The sequence below is a fragment of the Psilocybe cubensis genome, chromosome 10 (genome assembly GCF_017499595.1).
Source record: "Psilocybe cubensis strain MGC-MH-2018 chromosome 10, whole genome shotgun sequence".
Taxonomy (NCBI): Eukaryota; Fungi; Basidiomycota; class Agaricomycetes; order Agaricales; family Agrocybaceae; genus Psilocybe; species Psilocybe cubensis.
The window spans coordinates 964674-983478 of NC_063008.1; the positions used below are offsets into that span (position 1 = coordinate 964674).

At 50.4% G+C, this 18805-nt stretch overlaps 3 protein-coding genes across 3 annotated transcripts; 2 read left to right on the top strand and 1 right to left on the bottom strand.

Moving 5' to 3' along the window:
* Nucleotides 1-8: 8 nt before the first annotated feature.
* Nucleotides 9-1374, top strand: JR316_0010604 (uncharacterized protein; the record flags this gene model as incomplete). Its single annotated transcript, XM_047896270.1, has 3 exons — nt 9-430; nt 705-1146; nt 1210-1374. 3 exons carry the CDS (start codon nt 9-11, stop codon nt 1372-1374), a joined length of 1029 nt encoding a protein of 342 aa, XP_047744315.1.
* Nucleotides 1375-3424: 2050 nt separating this feature from the next.
* JR316_0010605 (uncharacterized protein) lies at nt 3425-3904 on the top strand (the record flags this gene model as incomplete). The annotated part of the gene is made up of 1 exon (XM_047896271.1): nt 3425-3904. One exon carries the CDS (start codon nt 3425-3427, stop codon nt 3902-3904), a length of 480 nt encoding a protein of 159 aa, XP_047744316.1.
* A 609-nt stretch (nt 3905-4513) lies between these two features.
* JR316_0010606 (uncharacterized protein) lies at nt 4514-18805 on the bottom strand (the record flags this gene model as incomplete). The annotated part of the gene is made up of 11 exons (XM_047896272.1): nt 4514-4581; nt 4635-4727; nt 4790-4885; nt 4938-6869; nt 6922-6972; nt 7041-7602; nt 7656-11582; nt 11634-13376; nt 13429-17668; nt 17724-18288; nt 18340-18805. The coding sequence occupies 11 exons, from the start codon at nt 18803-18805 to the stop codon at nt 4514-4516; spliced, it is 13743 nt and encodes a 4580-aa protein (XP_047744317.1).

Below are 18805 nucleotides of genomic sequence, written 5' to 3' on the forward strand. Positions count from 1 at the left end.
ACATCGCCATGAATCATCTCGAGGTTGAAAAATACCGTACTCAAACCAACAAACCATCATCTGCACGCCCAACGAGCAACCATATCACAATTTCTTCACGTCACTTGGAAGGACCCCGATGGGGTTCCCGGAGAATATTGTTGAATAAGACAGAGCTAAAAGTTTTGACAAATGAACCAGAAAACCGTTTTGTTTGTCATTCTTTATCTCCAAGTACAACTCTGACGGAGCTAACTAAAAGTAAAAGATGGTATGAAAACGAGGAAGATGTAGCAGACTGGCCTGTGCATCCTTCAGAGTTCAAAGAACCTCCTCAGGGTTGGTCCCTCCCACTGCTTCCACCTCGATGGGTTCTCGATGGCAATGTGTCTTACAGGGTGCTTGGATTCCCACTTCGGTACTCCGACTTCATACGATTCGCAGAGAAAAAGTGAGTATTTGGTTGTAGCTACTCGTTATCAAAGAAGCCAAGAAAGCAAGAGAAAGTTGATCAACGTGGTTCAATGAGCTAGTGTCGTGTGAAATATTACACGTGTATTGTCACTATTTAAGTTGAATTGAGTTAAATGACCGTGGCAGCAAGTGCCCATTGATTTCCCTAACACCGAACACGCTACAGGTTTTGACAAATGGCAAAGAAAACTGTTTCGTTAGTCATTCTCATTCTTCAAATCCTCTCATTAAGCTAACTAACGATGGTGAAGATGGCATGAAGACGCGAAAGATGTGGAAGACTCGCCTGTGCATCCTACGGCAGAGTTCAAAGAACCTCCAGAGGGATGGACTCTCCCACCGTTCCCACCTCGATGGGTGCCTCGTGGCAATGTGTCCTACAGGGTGCTTGGATTCCCACTTCGGTGGTCCGACTTCATACGATTTGCAGAGCAACACGAACTGGAGGTCGGTGAGTCGGAATGGGATAAAGCGTCCGCTGCATTTTCGGACATGATGGATTATCTCGTCGACTACAAGTGTCAGTTTGCAGAGATTGCCATTGGGGACGCGGAAGTTCCGGTAATCTTGGTTGCGGATAACTCCAAAATGAAACATTTGAAGCATCCCAAGGAGGCGAAGCGCATTTATTTCGTCCAGACGTATTTGGGACTTAAGCGGCCGCCTGTCTGGTTGTTCCACCGTCAACGGATGGTGAGAAGAACGCATTATTATCATCTTTGATAACCAATTCTAAGCATCTTTTCGTATGTTTAGCGTGATAACATAAAACTTGAGAAATGGTTTGATGAAGAAGACGTCGAAAATGAAGAACAATCTCAACAAGATGGCAAAACTGACCACGCACTAGAGAAAATTGAAAACTCTGAGCAAGCCCCCCTTGGAATCAGCTCGCAGATTGACGATGACAAATCCAAGTGATTACGCTTCACGACCAAGACGTATATATAGAGAACTGTGAACGTATGTGTTGCCAAAGTTAACTTTCAAGAGACTATTCGGTTATCAGTAAACGTGTTTTGGTGAACTGGGCCAACGGTGAGGCTGTTTGCGTCCCCGTTTCCTCGAAAAAGAAATAAAACGCAAAGAGCACAAAGTTACACAGAGCATAGATAACAAAGCCAAGAAGAGAATAAAGCAAAAAAAAAAAATCCGCTTTTTATTCGATGGCTCTTTGGCGCCTCTATATGCATGATGTGAGTGTAATACGTCGCTTGATGAACGTTAAAGGGTCGGCTGTCAATACGTTGGAGATCTGGGTTGGCATTGTGATTTTTATCGGTATGTTCGTCGTCCGGAAAAGCTGCCTCTGTATCTGTGGGCTCCACTGCGCTGCGCTTTTTTTGTGTGGCTGTATCCCTGTGTATCTGGCGTCTATCGAGTGTCTGCCTGCTAGGATTTGGGGACTTGGCGACGTGGTCTTTCTTGTATTTCCTCTCCTATTGCGCTTCGTAATCTGGATGGCCTGACGCAGATGAAGGGGAAGGTAGGAACGCAAAGATGGAAGGTGAATTTAGGACTGCGCCTTGGCAACTTCCGGGCGCATATATTCACACATTTTCCACTACTTCGTCTGGGTGTGTGGGTGTGGGTGCTTCCAGGGCCAATCCAGGACATTAGCATCGGACACACGTCCAGTGGCGTACCTGGTTGAATGAAGGGCCAGAGCTAGAGCTGCGGATGCGGAACTCTCAATCTGTACGTCCTCGTTTTTCTCTTTGTCGAGGTAAGTGCCTGAAGTGAGTGCGTGGAGTATTCATGATCTCACCGCTCTCTCTGGGTTGTCTGAATCCTGCATCTTTTCGAGAAGGATCATTGATTGTATTCTGCGAACGGCGACGCTATGCCTATTTCTTTCTAGATGTGTGATCGTGTTTGATGTCTTTTTTTGAGTGGAAATTTTTCCGGGGTCAGAAGGGAATAAGCGCGGCTATAACGCGTTGATTACTATTTGTATATGTCTGGACTTGGCGCAGCTTACCGCACGCATGTGGCCTGGCTGCAGCTCAGGACAAGGTGTCTAATGATCTACGCTCGCTGATTAATCTTTTCTGATAATTGATAGCTTGAGATGTGACTGAGATTTTTTTACATCTTGGTCATCGATGTTGAGTACTGAAAGCAGTGAGTTGAACAATGAGGCGTTTAGGTGGTGCAGGTCCTGGGATAGGCTGGCCTACTGTCCTCAACTATCTCCATCATTGCCACTTGACTATCACCAATTTATGCGAGCTGATTATGACTGATCATGACACAGATAAAGACAGAAGACAACATGGACTGCGAGTTTACCCCCACATCCATGTCCATATCAACATGTCCCGTCCATCTTCCAGTGTCGAAACTTCGTCGAACTTGAAATTTTTGAAAAATTGGGATGTTGAGTGACACTGACAGTGAAAAGTTTTGGTTCTCTGACGAGGCGCGTTGATTTTGGAAGGCAATCAAGGTGTCTGCTGGATAATAAACAGATACAAGAAAGAAAGTTGAACAACTTGAAAAAAAAAATAAGCGGCAGAGACCTCAGGCAATATAAATCGCATAATTTGCCACGATAATTTATGTCTAAGCGACGGTAACCGGTTGGCTAATAACCGGAACTTCAACCAGTCACCCCACTCTGACGTACCTTTGCTCTTGAATATAGCTCACGTTCATCACACATTCTTTGATCGACTATATAAAACGAGGAGGACATGGTCAAATCTACGAGCGGCACGGTCAAAGAACCTTTACGAAAAGAGCTCACAACATGCCAAAATTGTGGGAAATCACGTCTTGAAGAGGGGATAGTTCTTTCGAAGTGTGCTGCCTGCAAAATAGCATTATACTGCGTGCGTAACGATATATATAACACTCAACGACACTGCATATCTGATGGACAAGCATGAATTGTTAGAGTAAAGATTGTCAAAAGGCGGCATGGCCTGCGCATAAGACGACCTGCAAACTCAACCAAAACACACAGGCGATGATAGCTGCCTTGGCGTCTCAGAGTCCAGCAGTGGCAGCTAAGGGGGATGTACTCAAGTCACTCCGTGCGTTCTGTAGCAAGCATCGACCCTCATTGGCGGAGTATGGGATTCGGTCAATGGATCTGTCTCTCGATCCTACTCGGAGCTTGCGCGATGTCGTCCTTATCAAAGTCAAGAGCGTGCCGAATGCGAGGCGTGCAGAGACATCATTCAAGGCGGTGGACGCAGAAGTAGTTTCAACAGACACATTCGGGTTCGCACAAGGGGAAGAACTTCGTGGTCAGCTCAAGGACTTCCATAATCAACAAAAACGAATCGGGAAGCTTGGTGGAATAATGGTGATGGTTCTTGACGTAGACACGAATACGTCCAATGTTTGTCCAGTGGGATTCGGGAAGGATGTCCTTAGATTGAAAGCAGGTCTGCCTTGGAAGGAGCCATTGATACGCACACTGAATAAGGGCATCGTTTACTGATTGGTTTGGTTCGATCTAGCAGCACATATGTATGACTGACGTTATGACTTTACGCCCAGTACTGATTCTGTACGAAATTTATTGTATCCATCAAACGAACAAATCCAATTGCTAACACCCATTGCATTATTTGAGATAGTCTGCGCGTATTCTCAGTCCTCAACATCATTGGAATCCACAACGGAAAATTCTTACAATACCGGCCTAATAAAGCTGAATAAAAACAAAACTTGCATTGAGAAAAACATAATGAAGCAAGTACAAAGCTGAATGTATAATCGAACGACAAAGGTATGAGGTAGACTGAAGGTATCAAGTGGATAGAGTGAATAAAAAGCATACATTCCAATGATATGAAGCACAGATCCGGGAGTAGAACAAAGATAGATAACAGCACAGGGGGGTTCGTTACAAGTCGTGAAGGTCGTCAAAAAGAAAGAGCGGAAGTAAGACAAATTCGTGAAGTAAAATGTGGAAAGGCATAAAGGTAAGAATAAATGTTGGTAGGGTAAACTGAAAGCAAGTCCTTGTACTAGAAACACTAGGCGGAGGTGTTAGTCCGTCGTAACAATCGGAATGCTGAAGTTATCACACCAATAGATGTCAGATTTAGACTTCAGTGGAGGTAGACGAAGCAACAATCAGGTCGGTGGCCTCAGCAGCATCTGCATGACCTTCTAAAAAGGTTAGTTAATAAGTTCAAAATGTTGTCCAGGACGAAACTACATACCTTTGGGTTCATGTTGAGCGGACAGATCGACTTTCTCTGCATGTTGTTCGCCATCAATCACAACCACAGTGGTTTCGGGTCCAGCAGAAGGAACTGGAAAAGAGTCGCACAGTTAAAACGTAAGTTGTTGAATAAAATAGTGTGGTTTGACGGACCTTCGATAATTGATGGTTGAGCATCAACATGGACTTTGCCATTACCAGATTCATCTGCCTCAGCAGCATTCTCAACAGGCGAGAGATCATCATGATCTATGAAAAAGGAGATCAGAGGCGGAATATCAAGATGAACAGATATACACACCTTCTACAAGGTCTGAAACACTGGATCGCAACTCCAAATGGTGGCCATTACCATTGCCGTTGAGTACCTCCTCTTCTGCTTCCGATACCTTCGAGTCAACTTCCAGCGCAAGATCCTCTTCGTCTTCTCCAATGGATGAAATGACAGACTCGAGAGCGAACGGACCACTCGTGGCGAAAGACGCGTCGGGATCCATTGTCGAAACATCTGTGATGGGGCTAACAAGATCTTCGAGTTCCTCTGGAGAAGTGGGATCAAGTGAATCTTCGTCGAAGAAGGCAGGCTCTGCAGCTATGATCGAAATCGCAGGCACTTGTTCAGTTTCGATAGCCGCCGGGTCTTCAGCTGGTGTGGAGTTGATGGTAATGTCAGCTTCTTCGACATCATCCTCAACCTTCAAGGCTTCAGGCACCTCAATGCTGGTTTCGACGAGAGACTCAGCAGCGGCAGGTTCGACAACGGCAGGTTCGACAGAGGCAGATTTGACAGCGGGTTCGACAGCGGCAGGTTCTACGGCGCTTTCGGGCGTTGATAAAATGGCATCAACATCAGCGGGTTCCTCTTTAGCTGGTTCTCCAGCTGAGGAAGATGCTACCACCTCAGATGAAGAGGCCTCGCTGGCGACGGGAAGAGACATAGTTGGCTCTGGGACAGACTCAGAGGGTACTGATGCTTCGACAACAACTTGCTCAGTTTCGGGAGACGGTTCCGAAGACTCAGAGACAATGGCAGGGGATCCAGTGGTAACTGGCTCAGACGCCGAGCTTTCAGAAACAAGCGTTTCGGGTTCAACAGCGGGTGTCAAATTCTCTGTTTCAATATTTTCCTGGTCGTGCTGGTTGTCAGAAGCAACGGTGAGGGCCTCTGTCGAAAGAACTTCTTGTGCTGCAGGTTCTTCGGGTGCTACAGCATCGATGTTAACGGGAGCTGAATCTACAGTGCTGAGTGTGGGAACTTCAGTCGACTGAACGGGTTCCGCGACAGCAATCAAATGCGTAGAAGATTCAGCACTGGCTTCAGGTTCAGAGGACACATTCTCAACACGATCAAGGGAATGATGTTCCTCGGTTTCGGTCATTGCTGATTCCTGGGTGGCGGGTGGAGTAAGCTCGTCAGCTGCTAATTCAGACGATGAAGGTTCTTGCACAGAAACTAAAGGTTCGGTGCCAAGATCGGATGTTGCTGATTCCTCAACAGTGGGAATGATTTCGGCAATGTCATTCTGAGGCAGGGATGATTCGGATATGGGCTCCGAGATTACTGGAGGGACATCGATAGTTGAAACGCCCGTGTCAGTGTTAGATGTAGCATCCGTCGATTGAACAGTTGATTCATTAAGTTCATCGAGCGTGGAGGGCTGAGGGAGAGTTTCAGCGAAAGATGGAGTCTCTGGTTGAACAGCAGGCGAGGTGTCGTCAGATTCTTCAAGGACAACAGGAACGGGTTCCTCAGCAACAGTTTCTTCCGCCACAGGGTCAGGAACGGCTGGTTCGACAGCAGGAGCAGGAGGCTCAGGAGTGTGTTCAATAGTTCTTTCCACTGAATGTGATATCACCACGTCTGAAACCTCTGCGGGAGAATTAGCAACGTCGATGTCGGCAGTTGATACAACCTGGTCAACTTCAGATATGAGTGACACTTCTTCAATCACGGGAGGAGCTGATGTTTGGACTTCGAAGGCTTGAGCAGCCGGATTCGACTCGCTATCGACGACCGTATCATCTAGCGCATTTGCGTGCGCAGGCTTGACCTCATGACTGGATTCGACTGTGGCGGGAGCTTCGACAACAATTTCAGCGCTTGGAGGCGTAACGTCGGTTGTCGACGTGTCAGTAGCTACAAGAGATTCGTCTGCTTTCTCAAGGGGTGTTTCTGCAGCGGCGGGGGAACTTCCTTCCTCGTTCAAGGTATTGTCGCCTACAGATTTTTCTTCTATCCATAGATATTCAGTATTACACGTTAAGAAAGCGTCAATAAACCATACCACCAATATTAACCACCTCAGCTGTTGATACGGCCTGCTCATCTTCACGTACTGAAACCATAGTTAGAATAATCACTTTAACGAGTTAATTTGGGATATATCAAAAAGTTTCTGCTCACCATCATCGATACGCTCTCTAGAGTTCTCCACAGCATCCTTCAAGTCCGGCTCAGATATACTCAAGGCGACATGTGGGGCAGGAGTTGACCCAGAAAGAATGGTAGGATCTTGGACTAGATGACTCTCGTGATCATAAAGGGACGAACTTTCTTCGTGTACTATCGGGAGCTCATTGATAGGAGCATCCTCGATGAGGATGGTAGTGTGAGTTGAGTCGTCGGGGACGACTGGGACCACGTTCACATCAACGAGTGGTACAGGGGGGAGATCGACCAATGCTTCTGTGCGTGAATCTTCCGGAACAATGATGGATTCTGTTGTGGGCACACTGGACACAATATTGAGAATTTCTGCTTGTCCTTCAGAGGGCTGAGCATCTCGAGCAATTGCTTCTGTAGGAGGATTATCTGAGTCTGTGAGATTTTGTTCAACAAAAAGAGAAGCATCTTGTGTGGCTTCTACTGGATCCACGGGCAGCAGGTTGAGAGTAGGGTCATTCACGACATCATCGCTTTGTTCTTGTTCTTGGTGAGCAGGGAGCTCGGCTGTTTCCGGGGTGTTCTGTAACGACACTTCATGAATATCAGACGAATAACAGAAAATACTGAGCTGACCTCTACAGGACCTTTCGACTCCTCAATCTGTTCAACGACAGGCGTGCCTTCACTGGCTTCTGTGATGACTGGTGTCTCCAACACTGGTTTGCACTCGACGATACCAATCTCCTCAATGACAGGAGTTTCCTCGACGGCTAGGGTCTCCTCATTGGCTTCATCGATGCCAGATGTTTCTTCGACGGCAGACTTTTCTTCGATAGCGGGAGTGACCTCAAGAACATTTCCTTCACCAATAGGCGTATTATCAACAGCTTGCTCGATGACATGCTGCTCACCGACAGCAGGAGTATCCTCAAAAACAGGAGTTTTGTCAACAGTTTTGTGGACGGCAGAGGTATCTTCAGCGACAGTGGAATCTTCATTGGCAGGAGGCTCCTCGATGGGTGGCGTCTCCTCATTGGCTAGAGTTTCAGCACCTGGCGCCTCCTCAACAACTAACAGTTCTCCAATGGCAGGAGTTTCCTTGGCTAGCGTCCCAACCAATGGTGTCTCCCCGATAACTGTTGTCTCCTCGGTAGCAGGCGTCTCCTCAATGGCAGGAGTGTACTCAACCGCAGACATATCCGAGACGACAGGAGTCTCTTCGACGGCAGCAGGCATGTCCTCAATAGTAGAGCTCTCATCAACAGCTATCGTTTGTGCGATGACGGGAGTCTCTTCAACAGCAGGAGGATCCGAGACTACAGCAGTGTCCTCAACAGCAGGCATATCCGAGGTGACAAATACCTCTTTCACGGCAGAGGCCTCCTCAACAACATGCGTATCTGAGACGGTAGGAGTGTCCTCAACAGTAGGTGGCATATCCAAGACGGCAGGTGTCTCCTGAACGGTAAGTGTCTTCTCAATGGCGGGCGTCTCCTCAACAGCAGCGGTGTCCTCAACAGCAGGCATCTCCAGAACAGCAGGCATCTCTAGAACAACAGGCGTCTCCTCAACAGTAGGTGTTTCCTCCACAACAGACGTCTCCTCAGCAGCAGGCGTATCCGAGGCGGCAGATGTCTCCTCAACGTCAAGTGTCTCTTCAACTACAGGAATGTCCTCTGCAGGTGTTTCCTCAACGGCAGGTCTCTCATGGACTGCAGAGGTTTCTTCAACAGCAATTGTCTTTGTCTCCTCAACAGCAGGAGTCGGTGCGTCCTCAACAGCAGGCGTCTCCTCAGTAACAAGAGTCTCCTCGACGGTAGATATCTCCTCAACAGGAGGGGTCCCCTCGACAGTAAATGACTCCTCAGCAAGATGCGTATCGGACGCGGCAGATGTCTCTTCCACGGCAGGTGTCTCCTGGACTACAGGCGTTTCCTCAACGGCAATTGTCTCCTCGACTGCAGGCATCTCCTCGACTGCAGACTTCTCCTCAACTGTAGGTGTCTCCTCGATAGCAGGCTCCTCCTCAATGGCAGATGTCTCCTCAACAGCGGTTGTCTCCTCCACGGCGGGTGTCTCCTCCACTGCGGGTATCTCCTCGACTGCAGACTTCTCCTCAACTGCAGGTGTCTCCTCGATAACAGGCTTCTCCTCCACGGCAGGTGTCTCCTGGACTGCAGGCGTTTCCTCAACGGCATTTGTCTCCTCGACAGCAGGCATCTCCTCGACTGCAGACTTCTCCTCAACTGCAGGCATCTCCTCGACTGCAGACTTCTCCTCAACTGCAGGTGTCTCCTCGATAGCAGGCTCCTCCTCAATGGCAGATGTCTCCTCAACGGCGGGTGTCTCCTCAACGGCGGGTGTCTCCTCAACGGCGGGTGTCTCCTCAACGGCGGGTGTATCCTCAATGGCAGATGTCTCCTCCACTGTGGGTGTCTCCTCAACTGCAGGTGTCTCCTCAATGGCGGATGTCTCCTCCACTGTGGGTGTCTCCTCAACTGCAGGTGTCTCCTCAATGGCGGATGTCTCCTCCACTGTGGGTGTCTCCTCAACTGCAGGTGTCTCCTCAATGGCGGATGTCTCCTCCACTGTGGGTGTCTCCTCAACTGCAGGTGTCTCCTCAACCGACTTCTCCTCAACTGCAGGTGTCTCCTCGATAACAGGCTCCTCCTCAATGACAGATGTCTCCTCAACGGCGGGTGTCTCCTCAACGGCGGGTGTCTCCTCAACGGCAGGTGTCTCCTGGACTGCAGGCGTTTCCTCAACGACATTTGTCTCCTCGACAGCAGGCATCTCCTCGACTGCAGACTTCTCCTCAACTGCAGGAGTTTGCTCGACAGCAGGCTTCTCCTCAATGGCAAATGTCTCTTCGACGGCAGAGGTCTCCTCGATGGTAAAGGTCTCCTCGACTGCAGGCGTTTCCTCGATTACGGGCGTATCGGTGGCGGCAGATATCTCCTCGACGGTAGAAGTCTCCTCAACGGCAAGAATTTCCTTAACTGCAGGTGTCTCTTCAAGTGCAGGCGTATCCTCAACTCCATGCCTATCATCAACAGCAGGTGTATCGTCAACAACAGGTGGCGTATCCGAGGCGGCAGTTGTTTCCTCAATAGCAAGCCCAGAAACAGGAGTCTCCTCAACGGTAGATACATCCTTAACAGCAGGAGTCTCCTCAATTGCAAGGGTCTCCTCAACAACATGAGTCTCCTCAACAGTAGGTGTCTCCTCAACAACATGAGTCTCCTCAACAGTAGGTGTCTCCTCAACAGCAAGTGTCTCCTCAACTGCAGGTGTCTCAATAGCATGAATCTCCTCGAGGGTAGCTCTCTCCTTAACATCAGAAGTCTCCTCGACTGTAGAGGCCTCCTCAATGGCAGGGATGTCCTCAACCACAGGTGTCTCCTTAACTCCAGGCGTATCCTCAACTCCAGGCGTATCCAGAGCAGCAGATGTCTCCTCAACTACAGGTATCTCCTCAACAGCAGGCGTATTGGCAGGGGTGTCTTCAATAGCAGGTGCGTCCTCAACAGTAGGCGTCTCCTCAGCAACAAGAATCTCCTCGACGGTAGACGCCTCCTCAACTGCAGGTGTTTCTTCAACAGCGGGTGCATCCTCAACAATATGCGTCTCCTCCACAGCAGGCGGAATGCCCTCAACAGAAGGTGTATCAGCGACGGTAGGTGTCTCCACAATGGCAGCTGTCTCCTTTTCCGCAGGTGTCTCCTCTTCAGCAGGCGTATCCTCAACAACAGCAGTTTCCGCAACAGAGGGCGTATCCACGACGGTAGGAATGTCCTCAACAACAGGAGCGAAAGGCGTTTCTGCAATAGTAGGAGTGTCTTCAACAGGAGGCGTATCCGAGACAACCGGGCAGTCCTCAACAGCTGGCGTATCAGCATGGGAAGATAACTCATCAACTGCAGGACTGCCCTCAACAGCAGGTGTATCCAAGACGGCAGGATTTTCTTCAAGGATGGGAGTCTCCTCGAAGGCAGGTGCCTTCTCGATAGCTGGCGTCTCTTTAATGGCTATTGTCGTATCCAATGGCATCTCCTCCAAGTCAACGGCCGGTGCCTCCTCGATGGCAAATGTTTCCTCAACAGCTGGTGCCTTTTCAATGGCTTCCTCAACAGCAGGTATCTCCTCAATGACATGTGTATCATTAACGGCGGGAGTTTCTTCAGTGACCAGAGTCTCCTCCACGCCAGAACTCTCCTCGATGGCTGGCATGCCCTCGATAACAGGATTTTCCTGCTCAATCGGCGAAGTCTTTTCAATCAACAAGGTCTCTTCGATGGGTGACGTCTCTATGACTGTTGGAAAGTCTTCTGTAGGACCTGAAGCCTCCTTCGATATATATTCCGCTGACGGCCCAGGGAATGGAGTGACTTTCGCAACAGGAGTTGCAAGTTCTTCTGACTGGACGACATCGACAACCAGGTCGGACTCCGCGATCGGAGCAACATGAGCTTCAGTTACATTGCCTTTGGAATGGACATTTTGGACAACCTCCGAAACCTGTGAATCCTCCACAGGAGACACTTTAGCGATAGTTGGAAGCTATGCGCGGTGTTAGCTATGCGCAAAACACCATGAACAGAGAAAACTCACGTCGACATTTGATTCAGTAATTTCAGCAGAATCACTTCCTAAAATGTCTTCAACATTTGGAGTATCAGCAATGGCCTCCACAGCATTATCCTGAGGAACAATGAGATCAGAAGTAGCAGGTTCCTCGGCAGCGGCACCACTATCAGCCGCTATGCCTTGAGGCGGGAATTCTTCACTAGCTGTAGCATTGTTTACTGGTGCCTCCAAAGTTGGCGCTGAAACCTCCACGGCTGATAGCTGATCGTCATGAGTGGCGTCTTTGAATTGACTATCAGCAACTGGCTCTGAGACATCAGTAGTAAGTGCTTCATTATCCTGTATATAGTCGTCAATAATTGATATCGAAGATAATTCCACGACGACAGGTACCTCGTCTTCCACTGCAGCCTCTTTCTTATCAACCACAATCGTCGCTTGCTCGGTGGCCAGGCTTTTCTCCTCGACAACAACATTTTCATCCTCAGCAACAGATATTTTCCCTTCGACAATAGGTGTTTCCTCCTCGACAACTGGCTCGCCCTTTTCGAAATGCAAAGTGTGGTCCAATTGTTCCTCCACACGAGCTGGCTCGATATCTTCCTGCTCGACAGCAGCAACGTCCTCCTCGGCGCTCAGTTCATCCACATCAACAGCTGGCGTTTCCTCCACGAATGGTGATTCGTCTTTGGCAATTTGTTGCTCCTTCTCAGTAACCTGTGATACCTCAATATGTGTCTGCGATGACTCGATGACAGCGGGGGATGTTTCGATAACGGAAGTTGGCGCTTCGAGAATACCTGCAGACACAAATGGTGTTGCATCTTCGGTATTCAAGGTTGCTTCGTCATTGGCCGCGGGTACTTCAACATGTGGTGTTTCGACCTCATCTTGTCCCTCCACAACGTCTGTAAGATGTTCTTGTGCAACTGCCTCGTCGACAGGCTCTTTGGGCACTGCAGCAACAGATTCGTGTAGTGCTACGATAGGGGGTATCACGGCTTCAGGGATTGGTTCTTGATCTTCGACATCGCCGACAGGTTCTTCAGAGACTTGCTCGTGCACCTCGACAGCTGGTGATTCAACTTCCGCAATGAGTGTTTGGGGTTCGGCGACCGCAGAGGTATCTTGTGATTTAGTCTCCTCAACGGCACTAACATTCTGAAGTTCGCCATTAACGATAGGTGTTATTTCGGTAGCCGGAGGTTCAATCTGCTGTATAGAAACACTGGCTTCAGTAACTGACACTCGCACTGAAGCTTTTGTGACTGATACCTCAGGTTCCGCGGCAGGAGCCTCAACGATAGGAGCCTGATAATCCGCTTTGAAGGGTTGTAATTCAACCCCATCGTCCTGGTGTTCAGCAACAGGGGGTTGGTCTGATTCAGGGATATATTCAGTAGCTAGAGATCTATCCACTTGATCATCAAGTTCAGCTGTAACTGGAATATCAGAAATTGGAACCTGGGACAGGTTTTCAGGTTTAGAAGCATCCGAAACTTCGGCAACTGGGGTTAGGATATCTGTAGCTGGCACTTCGGGTTCGACAGCTTCCGAGACTGGAGAAGACGCCTCGACAGCAGGAGGAATTTCTGCATTTGAAGGGAGGTCGCCAACCTCAGCAACAGGAGCAGGGGTTGGAGCATCAGCATCTAAAGCTTGAGGTTCGGAAACTAAAATATCAGCAACAACGGTCGACTCCTTGGCCACCGTTACTGGTGTCTCAGCGGAGTACATAGACTGGCTGTCGACTGGAAGTGGGGGCACCTACGTGCAGAATTAATACTATGAAAAATAATGTAATCGTGTAAACACTCACATCGTCAACATTTGGTTTAATATTTTCAGCAATCTCGGCATCCGATACCTCTTGTTGTTTATCTTCAACGTCGGGGACAACAGCATCCACTTGTACAGGCTCGGAAACAACATCCTCCCTGGTTTGGTCAAGTTGAATTGAAGTCGGTTCCTCCAGGGAGGGCGTTTCATCGGTCACATCGACTGCAACTTCCGACGGTACAGGGGCTGGTTCAGCCAAGAGATTGTGTTCTGCGACGTGATCAGGCTGAACTTCATCTCCAGAGTGATCAGCGGGATTGACTTCGAAGGATGATTCCTCCAGAATATCGGAGGATGCATGCTCCAGTACCTCCGCCTCTTCTGCATTGAGTTCGTCGTCGAGCGGAGGAATGGCATTCAAAACCTGAGAAGGAACAATCTCCTCAACCGGAATGATGACTTCTGTCGGCTCGGAATCTGCAGAAGCTTCGGGTTCGGTATCAGAGGCGATCTTGTCGATGGTGACCCACGAATCAGGCTCCGCAGATGGGGTCTCAGAAAGAGCTTGAGTAGCCTCGGGTTCATTTTGCTGAGCTATAGCTTGCTCAACGATGGGTGCGGCTTGAGCCTCGGCGATGGCTTCTTCCAACGTGACTGATTGAGATTCCTGTTCATGTTCAGAAACAGTTGAGGTGCCGATTTCGACAGGAACCGAAGACGGGTCAGCGAGGGTTACAGAATCTTCCTCAGCAGTTTGAATAACGGTTGACAGTGTTGGAACATCCACCGTTTGAACAACCTCTGGTACCTCTACATCAGTGCCTGAAACTGAATGCTCCGCAACAGGCTCCTCAGCATGGGTTGCAAGAGGCTCGGCATCCTGGATGTGGTCCTCAATCACTGGTGTTGGTGGCGCCTCCACGATAGGAATATTCTCGATGACGGGCGCCGTTTCTTCAACCACAGGGGTTTCTCTTTCCACAACGGCCGGTGTTTCCTCCAGAACAACTGGTGATTCCTCAATCACTGGTACTTTCTCTCCGGCAGCCGGAGTTTCCTCAACAACAGGTGATTCCTCGATTACTGGTGCAACCTCGTCAAGAGCTGATTTCTCCTCCACTGCAACAGAAATGACGGGCGCTTCTTCGACGACCGGTGCCTCCTCGACCAGTTGTGCTTCCTCGACCACTGATGCTTCCTCAACCACTGATGCTTCCTCGACTACTGCGGCTTCCTCGATTATTGGTGCTTTCTCAACAGCAGCCGGTGTTTCCTCAACGTCAACTACAGGTGTTTCTTCCTCCTTAACGTCTGGTTCCTTCTCAACTGCTGGCGCCTCCTCCACGACTACTGGTGCTTCCTCCTTGACCACTGGTGATTCCTCGACCACTGGTACTTCCTCGACCGCCAGTGCTTTCTCCTCGACGGCTGGTGTTCCCTCAACAACTGGCGCTTCCTCCTCGACGACAGGTGTGTCCTCCACAATGGCAGATTTCTCCTCTACTGCACCGGAACTTGCCTCGTCAACAATCGCTTCTTCCTCTACACGAGCTTCCCCATGTTCCTCGACAATCTTTTGCTCAGCAACCGGTTCTTCTTCCACCACAACTTCCTCCTCAACGACTGGCTGTGCATCCTCGACAGCTGGGGGTTCTGGCGATGCTAGTTCGGTGGTTTCTTGCTCCTTATCCGTAACCCGTGGTTCTTCCTCAATGCTCTCCTGCGCGGCGTCAACATCAACTGAGGGAGTTTCGGTAATCGAGGTTGGCGCCTCGGTAAGATCTGCTGCCTCAACAGGCGCAAATTCTTCAACATTCGACGTGGCGACTTCGTCAACGACGGCAGCGGTTTCAGTTGTCGTAGATGGCAATTCGTCAACAGCGACGGGCGCTCCAACAACGGGCGATTCGAGTTCGTTTGATTCAACCACTACCTCTGCAACCTCGGCAGGGTCTTCTTCCACAGGTTCCTCAACGGCAGGTTCGTCCACAACGGCAGGAGCTGTGGCAACAGGTTCTTCGGCCGCAGTAGCAGGCGGCACAGACTCGATGACTGGCTCTTGAACTTCCAATACTACTGCACTTACACGCTCTTCAGAGATTTGCTCAAGTGCTGGAACTTCTGTTTCCACGTCTGTGGCGACTGGAACAACGAAGTCATCTCGAGCTTCGGGCACGACAAGGTCAGCGTCTACAGCAGGAGCAACAGCCTCAGCTGTTGGAACTTCAGGTTCCGGTGCAGATTCGTCCGCTTCAGCAACAACCACCGCAGATGGCGCATCAGCAACTGCAACTTGAGATTCATAGATCGGAACTTCAGATACAGTTGCATTATCGTCAGTCGATGCATCTTGTGTAAGCACTTCTTCGACAACGGGGGCTTGAGGTTCCGTAGAAGTGAGTTCTGGTTCCACAGTTGTTTCCTGAGCCTCGGACACAGAGGACACATCCGTCGAGGGTTGCTGTTCGGAGACGGGGGCTTGGATCTCTTCAACTGCAGCTTCATGTTTAGCTTCAACGGGTGCTTCAAGAACAGGGGCCTCGACTTCCGTTGCAAGAACTTCGGGTTCAGAGATAGCAGGAGCCTCAGTGACAGGAGGAGAGACTTCTGCAGCTGGTGCTTCGGATTCTGCAACTGCAGCAGGAGTCTCGCTGACTGGTGCAGGCTCCTCAACAGCTGGTGCTGGTGCTTCGGATTCTGCAACTGCAGCAGGAGTCTCGCTGACGGTGGCAGGTTCCTCAACAGCTGGCGCTGGTGCCTCTGCCTGAGTTTCGACAGCTGGCTCCGGAACCTCAGCGGCAGGGGCAGCAGCTTTAGCAGTAGCAGCTCCAGCGATTGCAGCTGTAATCGCTGCTCCAGCCGCAATAGCAGCCGTCTCGAGGTCTGGCGTGTCGGTCGTATCAGCAGGCTGCTTCGCGGCCTCGACAGGTTTCTCGATAGGCTTCTGCGCCTTCTCCGCTTTGGACGACTTGGACTTGGACGGCGCAGCCTTCAGCTGCACAACCTCCTGCTTAGCCTGCTCGGCAGGCTCCTCGATAAGCTCGCCCATCTCGCCAACATTCAGCGCTCTCTCCTTCTTCTTGCCTTTCTGCGACGACTGTGACGAGCTCGACGCAGTGCGCGACATGCTCCAGAAGCTGAAGCGGTTTCTGCCCGACGTCGAGAGCGCAGGGGAGACAGGGCGCGCAGATTCCGGGCGCGGGACAGCTGACGGCGATGGTGGTGGCGCGGGCCGCACAGTGAATGCCTGTTCAAGAACAAGCCACTTGAGCGTCTTCTGCTTGCCGCCCTCTTGAACGGGGCCGTACAGAAGCTGCGGAACGAGGGTCGACTTGAACTTGCAGATGATAAAGGTCGGCCATGTCGCTGTGATAGGATCGAGCAGCGAGTCGCTCCAGAAATCGATGAACGCTTCGTCGAGCTCGATGACTTCGAGCTTGGTAGCGCGGACAATGGCGGTCGCCTCCTTCTTGACAGGGTCTGCAGGCGGAGGGGGCGAGACGGGTGGCACAGGTTCAGCCGAAAAGTCGACGCTCTTCCTCGAAACGGCTTTGCCGCGCTTGCTCGACTTCCTCGAAAGCGTCGTTGTAACTGGAGTAGTCTTCTCCAGATCCGTGTCGAATAGCGTCGACACGAGCGGGGCCATTGCAGGCGTCGAGTCGAGGAAACCAGACGCTGAGAACTGCACCCAGTCACTGCCAATAGCAGACGTGGCTGGGGGCTCCGTGGCGGACTTGCTATGCTGATGCGACGGCCTGCTCTGCTCGCCAACAGAGAAGGAGTAGCCGCGAGACGGGGACGACACAGGTCTGTCGGTCTCGCCTACAGACGCGGAATGTCCGCGCGCAAGAGACGGCGAGAGCAGATTAAACACGGGCGATTTCGCCTCCTGTGCTTTCTCCGAGCCTTTGTCTGGGACGATGGAGAGGAACCGGATCGTCTCGTCGGCGAAGATGTTGCTGAGAGGCGATGGGTTGCTGCCTGTCTTCGATGCAGCTGTAATCTTCGCCCATAGCTCGGCGTATTCTCCACCTTCGACTTTAGTGGAAAACGCGTCGGCGAGAATGTTGAGAGGGTGGACCTTCAACTTAGGCTTGCGCCTCTCAGATGATAGTTCGACTTCAATGCGAACGTAAAGAGCGTCGTAGAGTCGGGTAGTGAAGTGTGGTGGGGATAAAAACTGTACATCCGTAGTAGGTGGTGAGAGTCCTTGGGTATATGGGTATCTTCGTACAAGTTCGAGTAGACGAACGGGCATGCGTTGGTCGGTAGATTCATCGCTGAGGAATCATGAGATAGGGGTCGTGCTGATAATAATAAAAAATGCAAACTCACCGAATTCGAGATAAGAACAAATGTTCGAGCATTCGACCCATGCGTTCCCATCTGGCGTAGAAAGACTTCCAGTCATCTTTGTCCTCCACGCGTCTGGAGGTTAACAACCACAGACCGAAAATCTTCGAGAGCTTGCTGCCAGACGTGCTGTTGGCCTCGGAGTGTGCAGCGAGCGAGGAGAATATCTCCAAAGTAGCAACAAGGAGATCGAGATGCGCTTTTGGCAGGGCCGGAGCCAACTTCTCTGAAAAGGCTTTAGGGGGGTACTCCGCGGCTGCTTCCGCATCAAGGAAAGCCTTGTACCAGCCGTCGTCGGTCCCAAAGCTGTCGCCCTCCAGCTGGAGGTGACGGAGACCCCATCTGAGGACGGCCGCGACGTCATGGGGTGAACGGGTAGACTCGATCTCGGATTCGAAAGGTGACGAGACTAGCGCGGGAGTAAGTGAGATAGCGGTTAGCGGTGTTTTCGGTTCCATAGAATGTATGAATTGGGATAGTAGTCTGCGTTGGACTTCCGGGGATGCGGAATACCAATGAGGGTGCATTACACCCAGTGTTTCGAGGCCTACATCGATAGTTAGAGACAAATCTAAACTGATAATGAAAAAAACGTTACCTCTAGCTACAATAGCTTGAGAACAAGCCCTTATCAATACAAGAGCCTCAAGAGGGTTTAAGCGACGTCGTCCAATAATTGCATCGCTCAGAAGGATGTTGGCGTCGGGGTCAACCGATAAGAAAGATTCGAGTGTGCGCGACGAAGGCTCTCCATTCGACGTCGAAAAGTCGAGCGAAAGTTGGGGGAGAGGTATCGGGGCCTTGTACGAGACTTGCGGGGGGGACGGACGCGATTTGACTTTGAAAAGGGAGAATCGATTATCCCTCTCCTTTTCCTTTTCCTTCCCATTCTCTCCCTCGGTCTTGGATCCCTCTAACTCAAGAAAATTGGCAGCACTGGGTGATACATTGGGTGAGATGGCTTCAAATTTACCATCGAGCAGTTCTCCGGGGCGTAAAGTCGTAGGCGAAGTTTCCGCGTCCTTTTCCTTCCGTCCGAAGACTTTGGACAAAAACGAGTGCAT